This window comes from Heliangelus exortis, chromosome 23 (genome assembly GCF_036169615.1).
Source record: "Heliangelus exortis chromosome 23, bHelExo1.hap1, whole genome shotgun sequence".
Lineage (NCBI taxonomy): Eukaryota > Metazoa > Chordata > Aves > Apodiformes > Trochilidae > Heliangelus > Heliangelus exortis.
The window spans coordinates 6,873,941-6,898,383 of NC_092444.1; the positions used below are offsets into that span (position 1 = coordinate 6,873,941).

The 24,443-nt window shown below is 46.6% G+C and overlaps 4 protein-coding genes and 1 long non-coding RNA gene across 5 annotated transcripts in view; 3 read left to right on the forward strand and 2 right to left on the reverse strand.

The window, feature by feature from the left end:
• LOC139806758 (uncharacterized) lies at positions 1 to 23,163 on the reverse strand. Its single transcript, XR_011730343.1, has 4 exons — positions 22,858 to 23,163; positions 1,239 to 1,383; positions 640 to 737; positions 1 to 119 (listed from the first exon to the last, which is right to left on the reverse strand). It is a non-coding gene; the product is annotated as an uncharacterized lncRNA (long non-coding RNA).
• Positions 2,646 to 5,823, reverse strand: LOC139806873 (transcription factor HES-5-like). The gene is made up of 3 exons (XM_071767083.1): positions 4,228 to 5,823; positions 3,876 to 4,056; positions 2,646 to 3,753 (listed from the first exon to the last, which is right to left on the reverse strand). The coding sequence occupies exons 1-3, from the start codon at positions 4,288 to 4,290 to the stop codon at positions 3,512 to 3,514; spliced, it is 486 nt and encodes a 161-aa protein (XP_071623184.1). The 5' UTR covers positions 4,291 to 5,823; the 3' UTR covers positions 2,646 to 3,511.
• Positions 12,527 to 13,498, forward strand: LOC139806756 (transcription factor HES-5-like). The gene is made up of 3 exons (XM_071766815.1): positions 12,527 to 12,632; positions 12,927 to 13,107; positions 13,233 to 13,498. Exons 1-3 carry the CDS (start codon positions 12,567 to 12,569, stop codon positions 13,496 to 13,498), a joined length of 513 nt encoding a protein of 170 aa, XP_071622916.1. The 5' UTR covers positions 12,527 to 12,566.
• On the forward strand, positions 20,533 to 22,239 carry HES5 (hes family bHLH transcription factor 5). Its single transcript, XM_071766813.1, has 3 exons — positions 20,533 to 20,647; positions 20,760 to 20,925; positions 21,020 to 22,239. The coding sequence occupies exons 1-3, from the start codon at positions 20,594 to 20,596 to the stop codon at positions 21,268 to 21,270; spliced, it is 471 nt and encodes a 156-aa protein (XP_071622914.1). The 5' UTR covers positions 20,533 to 20,593; the 3' UTR covers positions 21,271 to 22,239.
• Positions 23,092 to 24,443, forward strand: part of PANK4 (pantothenate kinase 4 (inactive)) — a 17,597-nt gene continuing 16,245 nt past the window's right edge. The window contains exon 1 of the mRNA XM_071766809.1: positions 23,092 to 23,312. Within this exon, the coding sequence (XP_071622910.1) occupies positions 23,159 to 23,312 (154 nt within the window). The 5' untranslated portion in view covers positions 23,092 to 23,158. The remainder of the gene's footprint in view (positions 23,313 to 24,443) is intronic.

A 24,443-nucleotide genomic window follows, 5' to 3' on the forward strand; every position in this document is an offset into this window, starting at 1 on the left:
TTAAGCATCAGAGAAGCTTTATTACATGTTTAGGAAAAGAAGAAAGTTTTAGGTGTTCTCCAGAATGAAGCCTTTTCTTCTCCCATGCTGCCACCTGGTGACAAACCAGGCTCCAGTTTCTCGAACAGAACAACATAGCCAGTTTTCCCAGACTGCATCAAACACACATTTGTTGTAGACAACAAACACACTGCTGCTATGGCAGGCATCCAAAAAAATACTTGTCTTTATTTTAGTAGACTGCTGATCCCAGCCTGATGCTGCATCCCATCTCTCTCAAGGTGAGAATCAACAGATCCAGATTATGCAAAGAGAAACAGCAATGGAATCTTCAAAACTTGAGCACCACCACAGGGAGGGCAAGCTCTCTGCCCACCAAAAAGCCAGGCTCCCCATCAGAAGTGTTACTGCCAGCTAAGAAATTGCACAATTCACATTTCTGGAAGAAAACAATGTTCTTGGCAGCCAGCAAGGCACTAAGTAACACCTGTTTCCTGTAAGCTGGAAGAAGTACTGAGCTGCAAAGCTGCAAGGTTTGCAAAAGCCACCTGGGTCACAAGTGCAGGATGCTACTGCTGCCAAAGTGGGCTTCACCAATGAGACTGAGTCATTAAAAGATAAGAAAAAGCCAGAACTTACCCCAAGGCTGCCAGGTTGCACACTGAAGGTGCCTCTTCACAGCTCTCTCCTTTTGGGGTTTTGGTTTTATCTCGAAAGCTGCTCAAGAAAGCTTTTTGCTGCACAACAGAAGTAACCCCTCACACACAGGTGTTGCAGAGGAACATGCAAGCACTTTCCCTTAATTTCAGAACTTTGACAATGAAATTGCAAACACTGGGGGTGTGCTTTCTTATGTAAAAATAGCTAGGGGTAAAAGAAATCACAGACAGTTTGCCCTTCTGTGATTAACGCCAGGTAAAGGTTTCTATAAATGTGACTTTTAGTGGGACTTTAAAACACCACAGCAACATTTGTAGTCTTAGAGCTTTAACAGAAGGTATTTCTTCATGGACAGATCTGCACATACACAGCCAAAATTTTAAAAGGCATTTCAAAGCACTCCCTAAAAACTTTAACCTTGTGTTGTTTGTAGCCTGATTTCCCAAGAGCACCTCTATATATATATATATAAGTATATATATATATATAACTATATAACTATATATATAACTATACTATACTTTTTGTATAGTTACCTGTAGCCATACTTATAAAACACAGAGTTTCTAAAATATCACCTTATTTTGTGTCCAGCAGCTGCCTACACACCACCACTTCTTTTCCAGAGCTTCAGGGTTCCCTTGGCATGGCAGATCTCACCTCTCTGACAAGTGACTGCAGGTGCTCATATAACAGGAAGGTCTGAGCTTGTCTCTCCTTGCCCTGCAATGGGTTTGAAAGTCAAAATTCATTGGTGTTATCACATTTCCTGCAGGATTTTTGCTGTTAGAAGCATCTTGGGCTGTGGGCAACTAATAAAGCATCAGCTTCTTAGGTAAGAGATCAGCAGCTCTGTCACTCTGATCTAACAGGGAAAACCAAGGAGTTAAAGCCCAAGTTAAAGCCTCCCATGGCTGGGTAGGATGTAGATATTTAGCTCAGCAGTATCCCTACCTGCAGCCCCCTTTCATCCCTCCACATCCACACAATTAAAATGTCACATACAGAAACTGGGAGGTGGAAAAGATTTTACAAAGTTTCCAGCACGGACTGACATCTGATCAAACAAAGCAAACAAAAGTCCATGAAGCCTAAACTTGAAAAACCCTCAAATTCTGCTTGAACTGAGTTCTACAAGGGGAAAGCAATTTTACAGCAATTGTGACCCCTGGTGGATAAACATAAAAACAATCTACAATACCATTTATAAACTCAGCAAGGGCATTGGCTTCATAAAATTGTGTTCATATTGCCATACACTTTTCAGCATTCTAAGTACTCTGACAATCCATTTGCATATTAGAGAAGTTTAGATAGCAAGTTCTCTGTACCCCAGCCAATTCACTGCCTGAATAACAATTCCAACATCGTGTCACTGTTCCTATTTGTACTACAGTATCACCTCAAATCCCCAAATGCCCATCACTTCTCAATGTTACTGCCAAGAACTCCAGAATGAAAGCACATGTAGGGACCTAATCACTTAGTGGTATTTCCTGCCACAGCCCCCGAGCAATAAAAAGTATATATGTGACAAATCAGTGTTAAAACGTGGCAGAACACCCCATTCCTTGGCACGATGTAGCCTCTGTCCTCAAAGGATACACAGCACGGCAGCGCTGGGGTCTGTTTCCTCTCAGTTATCAGGTGAAACAATGTGAGAGGAGGACTGACATTCCAGCTGCTGCCTCTAGGGAGCCCAGAGGCCACGTTTAGGGCTTCAGCACTCAGGTGAGGGTTTGGTGTGGATAGGAAGAGCAGTGACTAAAGAACGTGGTTGGTGTGATTCAGCTGAGAGAACTGAGGAATAGGAGCACTTGCTTAATTGCTGGGTTAAGAGTGTGAGGTACTCACATGACAGGAGTAATGAGAATATAAAAAGTAAATGAAAATATGAGCTCATTTTGCCTCAGGACAAATCCCCTTTGGAGTATTAGCATTTTAGTCTTCTTCAGACTGTCCCACAGAAGGAGAGGACCCACAGAGAAGTTGCACACAAATGCATTTTATTGCTCTCTACAAAGACAGAGAAGCATACACAGTATGCACATAAGCCCCAGGGCTGTCCCAGCAGTGGGAGGAACACCATCCACCATGAATTAAACCACTCAACACAGATAAAAATCATTATTATAATGAAAATGCTAAAAAAAGCATAGCTTACACCCAAAATGTATAACATTGACCAATCCTTTTACCTACTACGTTTTCTTTAACATAAAGCAGTAACACACACTTTTTCTAAACTGAAAAAAAGCATCAAAATAGTAGAAATATTCCACATAGTTTCCTAGCTTCTGCTCATCCACCACACTTTATATACTAGGGCTATGAAAGGGTCACTGGGGAAAAATCCAGAACAAAACCCAAACTGTATTTGATGCTGTACAAGTTACAAGTAAACAGAGGGAGGTTGATTCTACTCAAGTGTGCATGAACCAAAGGGTGATAAACTTATCCTCTGGAGTGACTGAGCAAAGGAGTGTTGCTCCTCACATCCAAGCAGAGCTGATGGCTCTTACAGGCAACGTTGGAGAAATCTCCCCTACAGCAATTCTTGTCTGTCACAACAGTAACATCTACAAACACACCTTCCTTCAGTCTGAAGCCATCTGCCCCTTCTGGGCAGTGTGCTGTGTGCTCTCACCACACAGATTCAATACCACTCAACAGAATGCCTAAACTTTAGCCCAAAGATCCCACAAAAGTCCAAAGTATGACATTCTTTTCACACATAAATAAAAGACAAGGGGAAACAAAATTCCCTACAGAAAAGAGGATCAGAGCTGGACTATCAGATGCAGCCAGATCAATCCTCTGGACTATTAAAGGCAAAGGTCCACTGCCCTGACTACCAGGGCCTCCAGAGAGTGCTGGTGTCTTTTGGAGATGCTTGTTTCAGGGTGCTGGGGATCCCCAGGGAACAGGTGACCTCTGTGGCAGGTGACTGGTTCTTCTGGAAGTGACTTAAAAGCTTGGTCTGTGTTTCAGTTCGTACTTTATGAAGAGAGAGGAAATGGAAAGCTTCTTGCAGACACCTAGAGTAGCCCTCTCTGAAGTCAAACTGAGAGTTTTTATGGAAGGATCCTGCAGCTAGAGAGGGGAGAAGAGGGGGGGGAAGAAAGAATAGTTTAGAGCAATTGTATATGGATACAGAGTCATAAAATTCACAGATTTGCAGCAACCTGGAGACCGAAATAAAATTCATTACTCACTTCTCATCTGCAGCTGGCTCTGCTGTTTCAGGTAGCTGACAGTCATCTCCAGGATGTCAGCTTTCTCCAGCTTGGAGTTGGGCTGGTGTCTCTGGAACTCCTTCTCCAGGAGCAGTTTCAGCTGCTCGATGCTGCTGTTGATCCGGTCGCGCCGCATCTTCTCCACCACCGGCTTCCTCAGCTGTAAAAAGCAAAGAGAGAGGGACCCGTGCTCAGCTCTCCTCTCTGCCACTTCACAGGACTATTGCCCACCACTGCTCTTAAATAAACAACGTGGACCAGTTTCTCAGCTGGTGCAAACTGAGAGCAGCTGAGAGCTGGCCCCGAGCTGCCTTGCTGTGCCTGGACTTACTTTGTTTTTCTCCTTCGGTGACAGGAGGTTGTCTGGCTCCAGGAAAACACTGCTGGGAGCCATCTGTCTGCAGAAGGATCGTCTCGGAGTGGAAGTCCAGGAGAAACGTGTGGCTGGAAGCTGGCCCTGCCTGATATTTATACTGTGCCACCTCACTGAGAGTCTGTGGGTCTCCGGCTCGGTGGAGTTTCCCACACTCTCCAGCCAATCCGGGAGATAGGCAGCACAATGGGAGAAGCATCTATTCTTGCATGCTCCGCTGCCAGTGAATAGCCCGGGGATAATGACCTTCTCCCAGATGAGCAGGTGGGGAGTGCGCGGTACGTGAAAGCCTGGGATGGGAATTACGTGTCAGAAGCTGGGAAAGAGCCGTCCTTCCGCGGGGGAAGGCTGCTGACTAATGCCGCAGATGAAGAGCATTCCAGCCGCAGCCCGGGGCTGCCTGCAGCACGGAGGAGTTGGGCTGGAAACCGAGCCCTGCCCGGGGCTGCCTGCCGGCCCGGCACACGCTGGGGCAGGCACAGACCCACGTGCACACACCAGCACTTTCTGGTTTCATGAGATAAAAGAGCAGAATTTCTTTAAATCCACTGGCTTTGTTTTCTTGGTAAGCCAGAGCCAGTTGTTCTCCCTCGGGTGACTGTGACACCAGGCTTGCCCACGTGAAACTGAAAAGTGATTTTCCACTTTGGCTTACTGCAAAGAAATACACTGAATTGTAAGCACACACAGGTATTGAAAACTTTTCCTGGCTTGGTCTTTGATCCCCAGCCTTGCTATCTTTACACTCCTCTTTACAGCACTCTCAAGCACTTCTCATTTCTTTTTTCAAACACCTGAAAGATAAACCCTTGAGAAGGATATCAGAGTGTTTGGGGATCAGTTCACAGTCTCACACTGTTTAAGCAGTAATAAGTGACATTAATACCTGTATATGTGTGCTTAAGTATTTATTAATACAAGTGTGTGGCCATGTATGTCTTTTAATGTGAATAAACACAGAGGTTTCTCTCTCACTCTGCAACTCATTATTTGTAAGCCCAGGTAAGGCTTCAGTGACCTCTTCCAGGAGCTGCCTTCCCATCCCTATTGTGCTGCTCCTGAATAGGCTCCCTTCTTTTCCTACAGAGCAGCAGCTGTTGAGCTCCAAGTCTTTTATGTCAAGTTGTGGGAAAGCTTTTGTGACACCATTTCACATGTTCTCCTCAAAGCTTGTGGATTATCTTTGAGCCCATGTAATGCCACCTCTAAAACCAATCTTTTGCTCTGTGCACCCCTCATGGGGAGATTCTCTGAAACAGAAACTCCTGAGAAGCATCTTATTTCTTCAGCTTGTTTATCAAGTGCACAAGGAAGGAATGTGCCAGTCCTGTGACCAGCAGGATCCACTATGTTTTGCTAGAGACAGTTTCTATTTCCCCTGAATAACTCACTAATAAGCAGTTATAAAAACAGCAATAATTTCCCCTTCCAGCAACAAGTCGTGTAACAGTTTTAGTCCAACAAAGCTGTTCAAATTGTCAGATGGCTTCCCCACAATTCTCCACAGTACACAAGAAACTAAGCAGACTTCTCAGGAATCTGTGCATTATTGCATTCCTGCATCACAGGACTTAGGTTTCACAGTCTGGGAGGGGAAAAAATAGCCAGTTACTGACCATCTTGGAAGAGTAACTCAGATTAGATGCCCAGCTACACCACATGGATGCTCTGCTTCTGTTTCGGCTGGAAATCCTAAAGAAAAGTGGTAACAAAAATTCTTACCTATTATAAAGTTGAGTCAATAGACTGTACACTAAGGACAATGAATTCTGAATTACACACCTTCTAGCATGTTTCCAAACATACACAATATTGCACAGAAAACTTCTCAGGATCCCAGGACACTGGGTCTGGATAACGTGTTTGAAATATGGCTCTAGCAACAGCCTTCCCTCAAGATCCCTGCCAGATGTTAGTCTTTAGGAAGACTTAAAGATGCTGCTGCTTTCCTAAGTCTTGAGATGCTCACTGCTCCTCTCCTGATCCGTGCTGCCCAGATGGCCTTTTGGGAGCAGGGTTTCCCACTGAACACAATGCAGAGGCAAGCACCGTTGCTAATGTGGTTTGTAGTCAGGCACACTTCCTTTGTGGCAGGAATGAATATAGTTAAGAAATGGTGTGGGAAACTCAGAGGTACACAAACTTCCAGAGCCTTATGGTAGTGAGTGCCATCATATCTGGGCAGGCCAGGCTCTGATAAAAAGCTCAGCCAGACAGAGGTGCTGAGAACCTGGGGCACGGGCAGCCTGACTGCAGAGTGACCCCTGGGAGCAGCCTCTTGGTCTGGCAGTAACTCCATGGAAAGTCCTTAGTAAAAAACACACATGATTTTTCCTGGCAAAGCTGAACTGAGGCAATGCCTCAGCTCCAGCAGAGGATCTCCAAGCTGGCAGAAGGCAATCAGTCCTGTATTTAAACCCCACATGGAAACTACAGCAAACAGCAACTCAGATTAACGTGCCAGGGCAATTACAGACTGGAGGAGCTGCTTTATCTGTTTGCAAGTGTGTCTGAGCTCACAAGCTCCCTCGCTAGGATCAAGGGTCTGTGTTTCCCAGGACATGGTAAACTGGGAAATTAAAGAGGCAATGAGAATACATGGCCTCAAAATCCAGGTGTGGGCCAAAACCATCTCTGCCACCTTCAGTGGTACAATTTGCTTTGGCCCTACTTGTGGGTGAGCTCCTGATTCTGCTCCTGCAGCTCCTTTCCCTGTCATTTCCTCTCAGCCCTTCCTCATGCTGCTGCCTGGCAGTCCCCTGTTTGAGTCTGGCACAGTTTCTGTTGGTCTGCGTAGTTCCCTTCAGTTTTTTCTTTTTACTCAGGGTTTATTTCCCCTTCATGAACTTTTTATAATCTGATTTTTCATTCTGTCACTCTTTTTCCCCCTCTGTCACAGGCAGATGTGGTTTGAGGACAGAAGTGTCTTACAGACCCGTGGACTGTGTGAGTTTGGAGTTCCTTCCAGTTTCCCACACTGCTCTCCTATTCACTGCATTCAGGCAGAGGATAAAGGAAGTGTGCCATGCTACAAGCTGAATTAGAAATGGTGTTTGACTTCCCTTTGTACTTCACAGAAACCTTGCTCTGGGTAGACCATCTGCATAGCACTCACCCCGGAGAAAACCATTGATCAAGGCCTGTCAGCCCAGCTGGGGGAACTTGGGAAAGTAATTCCTTGTGCCACTTCAGTTCTTCAGGGCTTAACATCTGGCTGGAGGGGGAGGCAACAGTTGATGGTTTAACAGCCTTGCTTCCTTTCAAGTTTGGGATGCTGTTTTGATCCCTGATAAGCCTTTCTGAAATCCTGATTTTAATAACATGGAAAGCATCCAGAAGACTAAGAATAATGCACTGGCTTTGCATTTTCAAAGTGCCTTACAAATACCAGCTAATGAATTCTCAGCAACCTCCTCTGTGAGATAAGGATGTATTATAGACAATGTTTTACAAAGGAAAAAAAACGAGGCAAGACAGGAGAAACCCAAAGTTTCAATATTTCAAATAGCCTTTTGCCTGCAGTGCTTCTATTGCCAAGTGGCCTGTTTGAGACAGCTGGTTTGTAAAGATGCTCAAGCATTTTGTTTTAATCAGCTTTTGCATCTCTGAAAAACAGCCAACTCCCTAACTTGTGGCAGAATTTGGATTACCAGTGTGGACCACACTCAGAGTCAGGCACTGCCCAGATAAGCAGATGCAGAAATTCTCTCTACTCCAGTTCAATAGTGGTTTTTGAAAATGTTATTCATTTTCAGTATACTTTCATTCAGTATAATTTGCTCAAAACCAAAGAAATGGCTGAAAAGGAAGATTCACTCTTATCCTTAATCAGGAAATACTTAATAATCTAATTAACAGAATATAACTTGCTCTCTCTAGAAAGCAAACTAAATTTTAACTCGTTTATTCAAGCTCCTGAAGGTCTATAGCTGTTCTGAGTCCTTGTGCAGGTCTGTGTGCCAACACCATCTAACTTTGATCAGCTGCCTCCCAGTGGCTGTGATTATTCTGTGCTGAACATGCTGAAGATGTTCCTCAGTCCTCCCAAAATCTACCTGCCACGTCCTGACACTGAGCCCCATGACACTGCCACCAAGCTCTGCAGCATGGTGACAGACAGCCACCAAGCATGAGAAAGGAGATTCTGGAAGGGGCTCACATCCCAAAACTCAGGCTGAGCTTAAGAGAAGGGGGAAAAAATTTCCTGGAGCACACAGGAGAATCAGCTTTAGGTTACAAACTTGTTCCCAAGGTAGGGAACAACCAGATGAGGCCCAGGGGACACCAGGGAACTCTGTGACTATTATCCCCCCTCTCCACTGCTGCCCTAGCTGGAGCTGAGTGATGAAATATCCAAGACATGCAGCCAGGATTAATTGCTGTTCTTGTGAGGGGAGAGGTGACTGCCCTCCTCTCTGGCACAAACACACCATTTCCATCTTGTCAGTGACAAGAGGTTGTTGGGGCCAGACCTCACAAACCACTTCCCCAGTTCTCAACCTGCTCCTCTGAACTATGCTCTCTGCAGGACACCTTCTCCTTGCAGCCCTGTTTGGTAAGTCTTGGGATTTCTATAGAGAGACTCACAATGATTACAGCCTGCAGTGAGACTTCACATCCAAGCCTCACGATTCTATGAGGGGAGAAAATTAATGATATCGATACAAAGTCCAAGTGCTCATTAATCAAAAGTTAAAATTCATCAAAATGCTTCCATTTTTATTAGTAGTGCCAAAGTGGCTTTGTTAAATCCCTGATTTTCAGCTTGCTTCTGGAGGCAAATTTTGACATTTGACAGGTTGGCAGCAATACCAGATCCTCAGAGGTGCTGAGCCCATTGTCAGAACTGAATACCACCAACTTCCAAATAAAACCACCCAAAACAATGAGGGAAGTGCATGAACTCAGCAGCTCCTGTGCTTGCTCCCTCCACTCCATTGTTAGTGTCAGGCTGTTCTGCCAGGGCCAGGAGCTGAGGAGGGGACTGGCTGATGGGGTCTGCAGATTGCAGAGGACTTTGGGGGCTTGTGCTCTCCCACTGCAGTCGGCAGGATTTAGGGCACTTTACAGCAAAATTGAAAACCATCTGGTAGCACCTGCAGGAAATTGCTCCATGTTAGCCCTGCTGCTGAGATGGGAACAGGTTTGGGAAGAGCTCCCCACTGACCTAGCACTGCCCGGGCTGGCTGCACAGCAAGGTGGAGCCGAGTGCCCCGGGAAGAGCAGAGGGAGAGAGGATACCCCGTGGTTATTTTCTGTGGGTTTTTGAAGGAGAAGGGTGGTAAACACATAACATGGTGGCTCCCGCAAAGCCTGCTCCCGGGGCAATGTGTTCCTTTGAGAGATAATTGATTCCTGCCATCAGGCACCAGCCTGCTCTCCCCCAGGGTCAGCGCTTTCCCACATCCAACCCCATTATCCCACAGACCATGCCTTTTGTACAACACACTCCAGCTATTCATGTGCAAAGCAGCTGTAATCCCCAGACCTTTCAGAGTCAATATACCAGGAAATAATAAATCCCTCTTGTGCACTCTTGAATATGCTGAGAGGTGACTTCTGGGAATTTCAGCTGTGCAGAAAAATAATAAATTCTCCTTAATTTTTAATTATTTGGAATAGTCACTGTAGAAAGACTGCCATTGGTGCATGACTATTTCAGGGTCAGCCACGCAAGCAGCTACAGAAATTGCTTTTGCTTCTAACAACCCCGAAAATGCAGATCAAATTGTCTCATGTTTCTCAATGATCAAAGTTCACTTTCCTTCACTTATCCACCTGGGAATGGCACTGTATTAACCATTCTAGATCTAGAGAAAAACTAATTAAAAGAAGCCAAACCTGTGCAGAACGTACTTTACAGAAATAAAAGACTCCCTTTTTGCCAGCATTCTAATGTGCAAAGGAGGCAAGATAATGCTATACTAATGGCATTTAATGGAATGTTTTATACAAGAGATCTGATAGCAACATAACCTTTTCCCCCTAAAAGAGGCATATTTCACTACACTTCAACTCCATTGATACAGACAGCAGAATTATTCTTGGCTTGGAGAAGCAAAAGAAGCCAATCCTGAACAGCAAGTTTGGCAGAATAGTTTCTTTAAATATTGCCTCCTACATATTGTCAAACTATTTTTTTAACTATTTACTGTGTAGATTATAGTATCACTGAAACACTCTGAGCAGAACATAGCAGGCAACTTAGGTGGAAAGAAGTGATCTTCACCTGGGCCCCCTAAGTAAGCAGTGGTTCCTAAGTTCAGAAGTGTCAAAGGGTCACTAGGGTTCAGCTCAACCAGGAGACACTTCCAAAGAGCAAGTCATCAGAGCCTGAGGATGATGAAGGGATGTAGCAGTACTGCAGGGATTTGGGGTCCTAAAATCCAGGAATCTTAAACAGCAATAGTTAGATATGTGTGGCACAGCACAGTTTCACCAAGTCCTGCTCTGCAGGAAGCCATGATGACAAAGGGGGACTCCAGGGAAGAAGTGCTCCCAGCAGATGGGGAGAAAAGAAACTTCCCTGCAAGGCAGCAAGAGGCCACCCTCAGCCCTTCTACTGCAGAGCAGCACTGTCCCCAGAGAGGCTCATTCTCCACTTGCTTCTCCCAGGTGTTCAGCACAATCTCCAAGTGATGCCAGCAAAGCAGGAGGGCCACTTCAGCCCTGCCTCCCACCACAGACACAGCTCAGCTCCCAGCTCCAAGAAGGCTCTGTGAAAGGCTTTGGCAGCTCCCAGTTCCCAAAAGAGCAACCTGAGCCACAGGGAAGCAAACCAGCAGCCCCAGGACAGCCAGTGCTGCAGCTGAGGTGGGTATTGCTGCTGGCCACCCCAGTGTGTCAATCAGTGCCCTTGCCCCCTTGCCCCAAGTTGCCCCTTTCTCCTGGTAAACACACATCTCCCAAGCCCCTGCTTGCATGGTGAAACACAGGCTTTTCAGCCTCACTTGGTGAAAAAGCCATGTGAGTTCATCGTGCCTTGACAGAAGTGCAAGCTCCACAAAGGAGTTATTAGCACCAGGCTGTGTGGGTTTGAATTTCTCTGCCTTTCCCATACTTTTCCCCTATTGATAACATTTCTTGTCAGGACAATAGAAGTGTGCCTTGCAACTACTCACAACATTAGTGACGGTGCTTGAGCCTGAATGATTTAAAGGGAAAGAATCCAACTCCCAAAAGACCATCTGGCTATCAGTTATAATACAGCAATAAAGGTTAGGGCTGCTTCTCAGGAGTTGGGGAAAAAGATGGTTTTTGACATCTTCAACTGGCCTAGTACAGGCCTACCTGCCAGCTCCCAGCTCCAGGGCCTGCCACCATTGCTACCTTGCTAGGAAAGGGATAACACAGGACAAAAGCTTTTGGAAGGAGAACACAGGAAAGAGGGAGAGACCTTACCATAGCTGGAAAAAGCTAGGGCACGGGTCTCCGAGCTGTATCTTATTTTCATCATCATAATCCTTTGAATGCTTCAAAGTGTTCATGAGATGTCTTATCTCCTAGCTTTCCCACAAGGCAGGGAATAAAGGGCTCCAAGGACAACATCTGCCCTTCACAAAGAGCTAAGCCCTTTCAGGCCCATACAATAAAACCCATGAAGCTGGCTACTTCAGCAACACCTCCCTCCTTCCTGCCAACTGCCCATTAACTCAGGCTTCACTTCAGGATTCCACCTTCCTGACTGGAGATTCTCCAGAACATTCAAAAACATCACAAACAAACCTGTCATTTCAGACTGGCAGCACTCTGGCACACTGGTTAAAAATACAATGAGCATATGGACATACACAAACACACCCAGCAGCACCTGGGAGGCTGGCTGTAAAGTGTCCTTGGTGCTGTTGATTTTGACCCCAAGAGTGCCCCCTTTCTTTTCTCACCTTCCCCCAAAAGTGTGCCACCTCCAGGCCACAAAAGTGACTGGCACATGCAGGGACTCAGGGAATGCCACTGATCCCAGGTGTCCAGCTGGAGGGTCAGCGTTTTCCCAGCTCCTGGGGCAACCTCGAGGAGCCACGCTGCACACTCCACCAGTCAGTGTGGGCAGAAGGTTATTCTCTCCAGGGCATTTGCAATCAGTGTACCATGCACTAATAGATGCTTCCTCTATTGTTCAGCTGTGTGCCTGGATTGGCTGCGTGGCTGTGGGAAACACCAGCAATCCCCAGACTCACATATCTGCTGAAGCTCCCTGGTGTATAAATAGAGGCAGTTGGTAACTGCCAAAGCAGAGGCTTTTCCTCAGCACAGCAGCTCAGCGTAAGGGCCTGTGCACAGGACTGAGAGCACTAGGAATGGCTCCCAGTAACACTCTCATGATCCACGTGGAGGAGAAGCTGCTCCCAAAAGAAAAGAATAAAGTAAGTAGAGCCCTTGACAGGATTGGAAAGGCTGGTGTGTGCTCTCTGCAGTGGGCTGCCTCTAGCAAATAAATTCTATGTGGGAAAAGATGAGATAAGGAGGGAGAAAATGGTCTGAGGGGAGGCAGAAGGCTTAGGGAGAGATAAGCTATAGAGATTTTATAAAATGAAGCCGAGTGGGGAACAGTTCTCCTACCAAAACAAAAATGTCTTTGAACACGTGTATCAGGGCATCAGAAAGGGAATTAGGTCAGGTCTCAAAACCCTTAACAATCTGCTCCATCTCTCTTGCAGCTGAGGAAGCCGGTGGTGGAGAAGATGCGGCGCGACCGGATTAACAGCAGCATCGAGCAGCTGAAACTGCTCCTGGAGAAGGAGTTCCAGAGACACCAGCCCAACTCCAAGCTGGAGAAAGCTGACATCCTGGAAGTGGCTGTCAGCTACCTGAAACAGCAGAGCCAGCTGCAGGACCAAAGTGAGTGCAGAGCCTGTCTTGTAGACAGGCAAGGCTTGTGACAAACTCCCTGCACGAGTCACCACTGTCCCTTGTTTTGGTCCCAATCTTAACCCATTGCATTTGCCTCTTGCTCTCTTTTCTAGCATTCCTTCACAAGACTCTAGAGCAGGACTTCAACAGTGGATACCTGCGGTGCCTCAAGGAAGCTCTGCATTTTCTGTCCTACTATGAGCCCAAGAAGGAAACTCAGGTGCAGCTGATCAAGCACTTCTGCAAAGCTCAGCTGGGTGCAGATGTCATGTACTCCCCTGCTCTGCGCACCCCACCTCTGTCACCCTGCCTGTTTGCCAGAAAGCAACCTGCCCAAAAGACTGTGGCTGCTGCTCCTGCCATCTGGAGACCCTGGTAGACCTGCTGAACTTTGTTTTGTATCTATGATTTGCTACAAAAACTAGAGGGACACGTGCTTTAATAGTTCCTCTTTAAAGTAGGAAGCATTGTTTTCCAAAGGTGGGAGGGGTGTGGTTATTTCTTTTTCTGTCACAAGAAATGAGGGCTGATGAGTAGTTCCCCTTCATACTGAAGGAACGTGTTTGTATCTTGCAGCAAATTTGCTGCTTTTATTGGTGGCACCTAGCCAAAGAGAGGACCAAGTCCTGCAGTGTAATTTAGAGCCTAATTCCCTTCAGTTTCCATCTCCTAATTTCCATCAGTTTCCATTCCCAAAAGTTTCCATCACACTTTTGGTTGGCAAGGCTGGCCTGTGGCTGTCAGTGGAAATCTTTCTACTAACTGCCTGGGTCACTGGTTCAAGTGCTCCATTGTCTCTGGATAATGCATTGACCTTTCTAGAGAAGGAGCACTTTGAAGGCGTATTTTGTATCATAAAGAGAATGTTGAGCCTTTACCTTTTGAGTGAAAGACCTTATTAAGAAATGCTGATTCTTCTGAAGTTCCTGTGCTATTTTTAGTGTATCTTCTTACAGAAAGTTATGATAACAGATAGCTCTAGGGAAAATTCTTTTAATATCAGTATGTGCTACTCTCACTCGAGGGATAACTGATGCCTTTTGTAAAGGAAATACCTGTGATATACCTGAAGAAAAAGGGGAAGGGAGGCAAAAAGTACTTTATAAATCATTCACTGAACATGCTAAATGAGCTTAAAAGGCTTTTATAAAGTTGTGATGTTTTCATCCTGTGTGATGTTCAACTTTGGTATCTTCACTGTACAATACAATAAAAATGGTTTTATCCATTAATCCTTTGGTTTGAAATTATTAAAATAGTTAATATACCTGGACTGAGTGCTGCATGTAGACTCCTGCTGCAGTGGAAAGCTACCAAATGGTGTGATATTTCTGAGCCCTTCATTCCAGTAAACTTTGTATTTGGGAAATTAACTTGGTATAATCTGAAATCTTGTTCTACCAAGAGACAACCTCCGGAAAAGTTACCAAAAACTAAAATGGAGGTGAAATTGAAGGGAGATACTGAGAGGTACAGACCCAGATACTTAACTGCAACCTGTTCACACTTCAACAAATCACTCATTTCACAGCCAATTTATTTCCCTTCATTCCTCATTAATTTGCCCACCAGAGTTCAGTCTTACACCTTCTGTCCAGTTAGGAGGCAGCAACATGAGAAACTTGTAACTTGCAAATACCCTGGCACCTGATTCCAGAGGGGAAGATTTTGAGTTTTTTTTTCTATCCAGTCTGTTGCAGAGATGGTCTCTCTACCAAGTGTTTTTTAGATGATTCTCCATTTGATTTTTTTTTTTTTTTCAGGGAGGAGTATTCATCTCTTATTTTCCCTCCTCTTCAAATTAAAATCAATCTACACAACTAATCAGTTCACAAAACTATTATCTAACCACAGTAACACACAGGGAACCCTCTTTCAGAGATACAGTAACTGCATGAAACACCACTGGTCAGAAATTTTCACTCTCAGATTCCCTGAGATGACCTTGAAAAACTTTGCTTCTAGCAAATGCTTTTTTCCTTCAACAAAAGGAAACCTCAAACATCTGATCCTGTCAAATGGCTACTTAATTAAGCACTAAGCAAACTACAATCTGCTAAGCACAGATTATTTTTGTTATTATTTTACCCTGAATGCATGAGCTGGTTGAGTGCTCTACATCTGTCTGACAGTTCAATACAAGGTCATTTTTATGGTACAGTTTGGTAAATCATCAGAGGCTGGTACCAGTGCTGCAGATAGATTTGTTCTTCTTAATGAAGAACTAAATAATTCATAAGAGATATTTATAGATTTTTATGGTTGCTTAGTGATCTTGAAAAAGTCACTTCATCTTGCTATGCTCAACTTGTCTTTGTCAATTAGTACAAGCTCCTGAATCCCAGCAAAATCCAAGCTGTTCATCCATGCCTGTGCATTTTTAAATCAAGACTAATTAAGGCCGTTTGGGGGAGCTCAGACTCGGCCAAAACTCAACGTGCCCCAGAGCACACTGCAGCCTGACTGGAGACCACAGGGACAGAGTCACACATGGCACAGAGAAGGCTGCTCCCATTATGTGGATGGCATCTCCTGCAGCTAATGTGTTGCCACCCAAATAAACCACACTGTCAATGTTGCAGTTGGCAGCATCACTGCAGCATAAGCAGAAAAAAGGAAACCGAGGAGCTGTACCAAAAGAAAACTGTTGGATTTGAAGCCAGCCCCTCCAGTCCCAAGCTAACACAGGAATAGGCATAGAAATAACAACTGTGCAAAACTCAAGTGAGATTAGTCAAGCTTCTCCACCCAGAACTCCCACCACCCACACCGGCATAAATCTGGAGACACAAGGCTTCTGTCATTCAGAGCACAAGGTCTGGTTCTCATTTGCACTGAGGCTGGATCACATCAGGCTGGCTCTGGTGGGGGAGCCAAGCACGCTTTAGCTGTTCTGCACAGGGGATTCAGGCTACTGTTTGCAGAGAGGTGTAAGGAAGAGTGAGCACCTCCTTCCTGGGCAGGGGGAAGGAACCAAGACCCAGTAGAAAGCTGCCAGTGGCTGCAGGGAGTCAGATCCATGGCTGGTAGGAGTGCATCACCAGCCAAAGCCTTGCCCTTCGGGGCTTTAGTTTACCAATTACTTGTGAGTTAAAAGCCAGACCCCTGGTTTCACCAGTCTTAGCACAGCAAAGGTTATGTTTACAATTTATTAATTATTATCACCGATAATAACTGAACGCAAAGCTCCTTATTGCTCCTTTATCCCCTGGGGTGACTCTCCCCTGCTCCAACACATTCCCACCCTTAGGGAAGATGTTGTTTATTATGCTGATCCCACAGCCCAGGAATACTCTCCTGACAAAGCCCCTATTAACCTCAGAGTGTGGGCCCAAGTTTCTCAGAGTTTCCCACACTTTCTTCCTTATTTATGATATTGAAAGGGACCACAAAGGAAGCGTGCCTCACAACAGCCCACATTAGTGACGCTCTTTGGCTCTGCATTGTGGTGACCAGCAATTCCTGTCCCGATAGACCATCTGGAGAGCTATTTTCCCAAGGAGCACATTGATCGATCAGTATTATGCCAGAGCCCTTTTAAAACTTGGGAACGTTATGCTCTTTGACACCAAATAGGTGTCTCGAGAGGGGCTGTCAGAAAGATTTTAAACCATTGAAGGAAGGCACAGGAAAAAAAAAAAAAAAATTCTAATTATTTCTTTAAGATCACCATCAATGGCGTTTGTGAGAATGGCATGAATATAGGAAATGGCCTAAAATAAAAATGCTCTAAGTGACACAAAAAAGAAAGCTTTAAGCCATCAAGATTGGTGCTGTAGGTACAGCCCCAGACACACAGAAGCACTGCTTTTTAGCTCTGTATAACATACACAACATAATTCTGCTTTTCTGTACTTTTCTCTGGCTTTCAGGGCTCCAGACCTGTTGCTCCATGGCAATACACTAGCTTCCCCACCACAGAAAGCTAAGAATCAGACGGACTAAGAAGGCTGCTGATTGGATTTACAAGGAGTAGCATCTTTTGTGAACACAGTGTGTGTTTTAAGTCTGCACCTGGGCTGAAATCACCACCTACAAACCAGAAGTGGAAAGCTCCATGGCCCAGTAAGCAATTTCCTGGGCTAGCAGTCCTCCAGCAGGCTTGATTTCTGGCTATAATGAACACAAGATGAGTGTCTGGGGCTTGGCGAGTCACCTCTCCTGGATACTCAGTGCTTGTTCCTCAACTCAATGTGCACAGATTGCACACCACAGCTCAGGGTCCTATGCTGAGCAGCTACAGTTGGAGACAATGAAGACAGCAGTTCTGGCCTCAGGACAAGGTAGGACTCCTGCCTGACATGCAAGGTCTGTAAGCACAGACAGCTGCTTGCAGGTTTCCCCTTACACTCTTCAAAATCTGTAACAAGTAGGAATGGCAACACCTCCCTGTTTTCATGTGTGATTTTGAAGACTGCATCTTCACAATGCAACTCATGACTGTGATGTAATTTGGGGAGGAACAAGGCCACCAAGCAAGTCACTTGTTCCACAGCAAAGCTGTCAGCTCCCAAGAGCAGGTCTAGATTTTACACCATCTTCCAAAGAAGGGGATCATTGTGTCACAGCAGCTAGTCAACAACACGTGTTTGGCAATTTTGGGGATTTGCTCCTTTCAATCTGTCATTCCAAAATCAGGGAAGCCCCTGCTTCTGAGCCTTAGACAATCAATCTTTCATTCTGGTTTTGTAGGGACAGTCAGAGAGAGGCACAAACTCCTCCCACAGATATGAATGGTAGTGACAAGGATGCAGATCACAAACGTGTTTCAGGACAGACTACTGCACTAACAGCTGAATTTTAAAAGAGCCCAAACAGAGCAAACTAGTTATGGAATTTTAACAGAGGGCAACAGGACTCCTTGTCCTTCGTAAAAGCCTTGCAGAGAGCACATAGTGCACCCAGTTCCACAATTAATATATTCCAGACACAGCTTTAGCCTAGACAATTTATTATTTTGAAGCATCAGCTGAAAAACTTGCCTTTAATTTTTCAGGCCATAATAATCAAACCAAAGTGATGGGGAGGGGGTAAGATTCTTAATTCTCTTATCCATCAACAGCACACAGAGGGTAGGTAAAGCAGGCACGGGGTATTTTCAAGTGACAGAGAGAGGGGGAGAGAAGCTGAGAGCTTGTGAGCCCAGAGGACTGCTGTTTTGTGTGCTGGCTGCAAGGCAGCGTGCCTGGTTCACCATTCACATCAGATGGTGTGAGTCCACAGCTCCCAGGATTTCCCACATTGCCCCATTCACAGTGTTAAACTGCCAACAAAAGAAGTGTGCCTCTGTGGGTCCCCAGAAGAAAGCCAACGCCTGCTGCACCATCTGCCCAGCACTTAAAGGAAGGGATAATGCTTTAATCAGTGGGAGCTGGTTTAGCCCTTTGGAGTCCAGGGGCATTGTGCTGGGGATAGGATGGCATTATTTAAAACCACTCATTTCATATTTCCAGAACTGAAAATTGGGTCAAAGTCTCCCTCCCATCTCACTGAGCCCACTGCTGCTGTGAACATATTCCTGCCCATACGGTGCGTGGCAGGACCTGCTGTCTGTCCCCTCTCGTGTGACCCTGAGGGATGCACAAAGCCCTCAGCTTCACTTCAAGCTCAGTAATGGCACAAGAACACACAGCCAGGGATCACCCTGGCTGCAAGTAATATTGCTGATCACCACCTGATAAAACAGTTCAGGAAACTGGTTTTGAATAGGACTTGCACTCCCTGCTCAGCCAGAGGTTTCTGACACCCATCAGCAATTAAAATCACCCTATGTGATCTATCAAAATATAAAATTTCTTAGGGCTGCAAATAGAGGAGGGGAGAATGGCTGACCTATGAAAACCACAGCCATGAGAAGCCAAGACATTGAAAGGGGCTTTGTAAACTTCAAGTTAATAGTTATAAGATTTTTTTTTGGCAGCATCATATCCTTTTACATAACTCTGTGTGCTGGAATACATTGCTAACTCTGTACTCACAGACACAGCTTCAGGCCCTGGCTTGCTGAGGGCAGGTGAAACAGTTGGCAATGAAACAGAAGGTGTCCTTTCTGATGTTGAAAGGGAGACACAGAAATAGGTAGGGTTTTGATGAATATTGCAGTAAGAGATGGATATTTAAAACAAAAACAAAACAAAACATAGCCCCAGCCTGCTAGCATATTAACAAGAATCTAGGTTTACTCCCTATTCCAGCCTCTGAGCATGGAACAAGCAATAATGAAAAAAAAAAAAAAATTATGCCCATTCATGACTCCCCTTAAACCCACAGAGCTCCACATACTGCAGCTGAAACAGATGTACAACAAAGCACAGCTGGGAACGTGTCAGTATGAGGCCTGACATATCTTGAATGTAACCAGTTTTGCCTTGGATTGTGCCTGGGGGGCAGCAGACCCGAGTAGGAAACCCAGAATAGCCTGCAAGGCAGGTAGCTTGCAGCCTGGGTTCTGTCTGCCCTTTCCACTTCATCACCTGTGGTCACTGCAGTACATGTGGTACATAAACTGCAAAAGCCCAAGAGTGAGCAGAGCCACAGGATTCCCTGGCCTCTGTATTTACATTCTGCCAGGGGGATAATACAAGCAAAGAAATAGACAAGAATTGATTTTTCACTGCCCCTCAAATGCCTGTAATGGGGAAAATATGTTCGGGTGCTTTACGTGGAAACTCAAGAGCAAGGGAACAGGGAGGCATTTGCCAAGTGGCATGAAATTAAATAGAACATATTTGGGAAAGGCATCATAATCATTACATGTCATGGGCAGCCATAGGAAAGCCCAGATTACCCAAACAAAACCAAGGAAGAGCTCCAAGTATTATAGAGGGACCTCAAGTGTTTAAACAATGGGAAGGAAAATACTTCAAGCTAAGTACTTACCACAAATTGTTTTAAAGGTTCTTCCCTCAATTTTAGTCTTTAGTTGCCCCAAAATTATCTGGTACTGTATTCATCTAAGCACGGTTTAATGTCAATGAAAGGGTTTAGTCCCTCTAATTCTGCACCTTTTCCTTTTCAACATCCTTTTTGGTTGTGGGCACAGTTCATTATCTCTTCCTGGGACCAGTCTTCTGTGCTTAATTTCACCCCAGCCTGGGAAAAGGCAGCACATTGAGATGTTGACATTCCCAACATCAGGCAGAAGTTTGATTATAATGACAGCAAACGCTTTCCCACGTTCTTACCCCAGCCCCATAATGCCAGGCCCTATTGTGTCACACACTCCCCAGTCCACCTGCTCCTTTGGGAGCAGGGTATTATCCCCAGGCAATTCACAGTCAATTTGCCATGCTGTAATAGATGCTTTCTCTATTGTCCCAGGGCACGCATGGATTGGCTATCGACTGTGGGAAACTCAAAGTTGCTCAGGACCCAGACATTTGTATGCAGCCACTGAGTATAAATAGAGGGACTCCCAGCTCCCTTCTCCACCTGCTAACCAGCAAGCTCCGAGCTGAAACCAGCCCTTGGGATAATGGCACCCAGCACGCTCTCTCTGGAAATCCTAACACCCAAAGAGAAGAACAGAGTAAGTATCTGCTGCCTCTGTGACCACGAGGGCTGAAAGCCTTCAGCAAGAGGTTGTGGAGAGGAGGGAAAAGTCTCACTGCTAACTGTCCTCTTCCCATCTTCTGTTACAGCTCAGGAAACCCATTGTAGAAAAGCTGCGGCGCGACCGGATTAACAGCAGCATCGAGCAGCTGAAACTGCTCCTGGAGAAGGAGTTCCAGAGACACCAGCCCAACTCCAAGCTGGAGAAAGCTGACATCCTGGAGATGACTGTCAGCTACCTGAAATACAGCCGAGGTGAGTACACCCCCCACCACGGTTGTTGCTCTGACTTTTAGGCAAAACTCCAACCTGAGCCTCCCCGTGTAACACTTCTTTTCTGCCCTTGCAGCTTTTGCAGCATCTGCCAAAAGCCTACAGCAGGATTATTGTGAAGGGTATGCCTGGTGCCTCAAGGAAGCTCTGCAGTTCCTGTCTCTCCATTCAGCAAGCACAGAAACCCGGATGAAGCTGATCTGCCACTTCCAGAGGTCACAAGCAGTGCCTAAGGACTCTGGTTCTTCTCTACCTGCTTCCACACACCAGCCCCCTGCAAAACAAGCAGCACTGAAACCCTCCTGCAGCCTCTGGAGGCCTTGGTAGGCCAAGAGTATGCTTCTGCGTTTCCTGGACATTTGCTCATATTCCAGAGGAGATTGTGACTTGTATAGCAAGTCCCCCCACTCCTCTCACAAGTAGGGAAGAATGCTTTCCTTTTGCAGAGCATTACTATGCTCGGACGTTTGCTTCCCTTCTCCCAGAAGGACTGAAATGATCCCACCACGTGGAAAGAAAGTTATTCTAAAAGAATGCGAGATGTAATCCTCCCGCGAGGAGGGCTGAGGAGTTGTTCAGAGAGGAACACTGACTGTTCTTAACCTTAGCAAGGTTGTATGCCTGTACCTGTGGAGAAAGCTGTAACTTCTAAGATGCTTGGGCTAGCATTTTCAAAAGTGTCTTTTCAGGCAGAGCCTTTTACTCAGATCTGCCCTCCTTGAGTCTCCTAAGTGCTCTGAGCTACTCCTGCCCGTGGCTGTAGCCCTGGGGGCCCCAGGTGTCTGCAGAGGAGCAGCCAGGCTGACTGGACACATTTGAAACCCCAGCTTTCCCACAGGTGCCACAATGGGTTCTATAATATTTGTAGGCTGTACTGAGCATGCTTTGAAAATGGTTAAACCATAACTCAAACTATGTAGAGGAAATTCCTCGGGATGTCTTGCTCACAAAGTCAGAGTACTGTTTGTGAGGTTCAGGATATGTGTGCCTTTTATAAAGGCAAAAGCTTGTTTTTATATCCTTATAGGAAAGAAGGTTACAGCTGTGTTGTTGATTTTATGATATATTTTTATCAAAGTCTTTCATGAAAGGCAGGTGTACAAATTGTATTTATTCTTTGGTACCCTACCACCAGGGGAGAATGTGAATTCTTTACTGTCCTTAGAGGATGCTATGTCATGTTATCTGTGAGCTGCACATATTGTATAATCTGTGCCAGAAATTAATCTTGAACTTCAGAAGTTGCAGAAACTTTTAACAGTGCAAAAATAAATAAAAACCTAGTTAACAAATCCAGCAAGTCATTCTTTTTTTTGAGTAGTTCGTGTAGCTGATTTCCCTGGGGTTAAAGACCATGAGACAAAGATTTCAGGAAAAGGAAAGATATTCAGAATTGCTATTTAATTGCCTCACCAGTTTTGTGTCCATTGGGAAGCTCTGCAATGCTGTTTTCCACAGCAGAGACCATATAACTCCAAATTATTAAACCCTAGTTCTTTCAACACAAGACAAAAATAGAGGCATGCCTAACCACACAAATTCTTTGAAAATTTAGAGCCAAGAGACTTGTCAAGAAAAGGTCACAGAGAAGGGTGAACACCAGAAAATCTATGCCTGACTCCCAGAGACAGAAAATACTTTCTATTAATACATAAAGCTTGCCAAGGCAATACTTAATGTTACGTATCATGTTCTTGTGGCTTGCATTAGGCAGGGAACAGTGTGAAATCCAGGGAATTTCGTGGGTTTTTTGGGACAGGCACAGCTCAGTGTGTATATGTGTGAGGCACAACTCCAGCTGCGACCCAAAGCCGTGTTCCCCTGGGATATAATAAAAAATTACCAGGGGACCACAGGGCTTAACTTCTGGCGGGGCCTGATGCCGACCAACCAACCCCCAAAGCGCCTAGCTACATCTCAGCGGGCTCTGTTCGCCCCCTAAATGACCTTGAAACGTCCTTTCACCTTTCTGGCTCTTTTTTCCCCACCTCTCAACTACTCTGGGGGACGGACTTACTGCCAGCAGCCGCGGTCTGGGGGGGGTGTCCCGGGCTCCCCTCGCTGCGCTGCGCGGTGTCGATGGCGGCGCTGAGGTAACGGACGCTGCCTCACGGCTGGGCGGGAAAGCCGGGCGGCTCGCGCTCCTCGTCTCATTAACATAATCTATGCGTCTGGTCATTAGTATGCAAATATATGCACATACATTTGCATACCGATGAGGACGGGCGAGGAGCGGGTCGCGTTCAAAATGGCGGAGCGGGGCGGGCGAGGTAGCGGCGGTCACGGCAGTTTGGACAAGAGCATCACCCTCCCGCCCGACGAAATCTTCCGCAACCTCGAGAACGCCAAACGCTTCGCCATAGACATCGGTAACCGGGGCGGCAGCCGCGGGGAGGAGGGGGACGGCAGCCAGGGGGCGACGGCCGAGGAACGGGCGGCGGCTCTCGCCTCCTGAGGGGACTCCGTGGGGCCGGGCGGCCGCCGGGGCGCGGGGCACGCTGGGAGATGTAGTCCCCTGAGGCGCCCGTGTTGTTGCGGGCTGCCTGGTGCGAACTACAGCTCCCGGCAGGCCCCGCGGCGGCGGGACGGTGCGGGGCACGGCGGGGCTCGTAGTTCCCCCTGCCCCGCAGCCGTCAGGGGCAGGCGGGGAACGGCACTACAAGGCCCAGCGTGCCGCCCGCGGCGGGTAACGGGCCGCGGGGAGAACCGGGGCTGGGGCAGCCTGGGGCTGTCCTTGGCGGCCCGGGCGGGAGCGGCAACCCCGGCGGTCGCCCTGAGGGGAGGGCGGGCAGCGCGGCCTGAAGGGGACAGGGCCCTCGCTCCCCGCCTCAGCAACCTGAGGGAAGGGAGGATGCGGTGGGAGCAGTGCCCGCTCCCCTGGGCCTGCCCCTCCGCAATCCTGAGCGGCCTTGAGGGAAGAAAAGGGACAGGGGGGAGCCGGGGGGCTGCGGCGGTGAGGGGGGAGCTGGAGGCCTCAGCAGCAGCCGGCAGGGCTCCTTCCCTCAGGCTCTCCCCGCGTCCTAAGGCCGAGAATGTCACAGTAATGTCACAGTAATGTCACATTCCTGGGTGTCCAGCTGCCTGCACCGAGGGACAGAGACAACAATGCACAAAGTGACACCCGAGCAGCAGGCAGGGGACTGTGCTGAGTGTTGATTCACCTGAGGTCTGCAGAACTACAAATGCTGGCTCCCACCTTCTGCTGATGTTGAGCAATTAGCAGTGGAGCTATTTAATAGGGAAGGCAGGAAGGTGTTCCTCTGCCACAGGACACAAGTCCTCTGCTGAACACTGCTCTGCGCAGGGTTTCCAGAGTGTAGTGGAAAGAATGTGTGCTCCCTAATACACATATCACCAGTCTGCCAGTCTCCTTCACAACCTGCTTCTCTCATGCCTGTGAAAATAACAGCTGGAATGGGTCCTTTCTGTGGGTCAGAGTGGAATTAGAGTTGTGGGATTAGTTTATAAAGCCTGGTTACATGTCTCATCTGGTGTTCTGG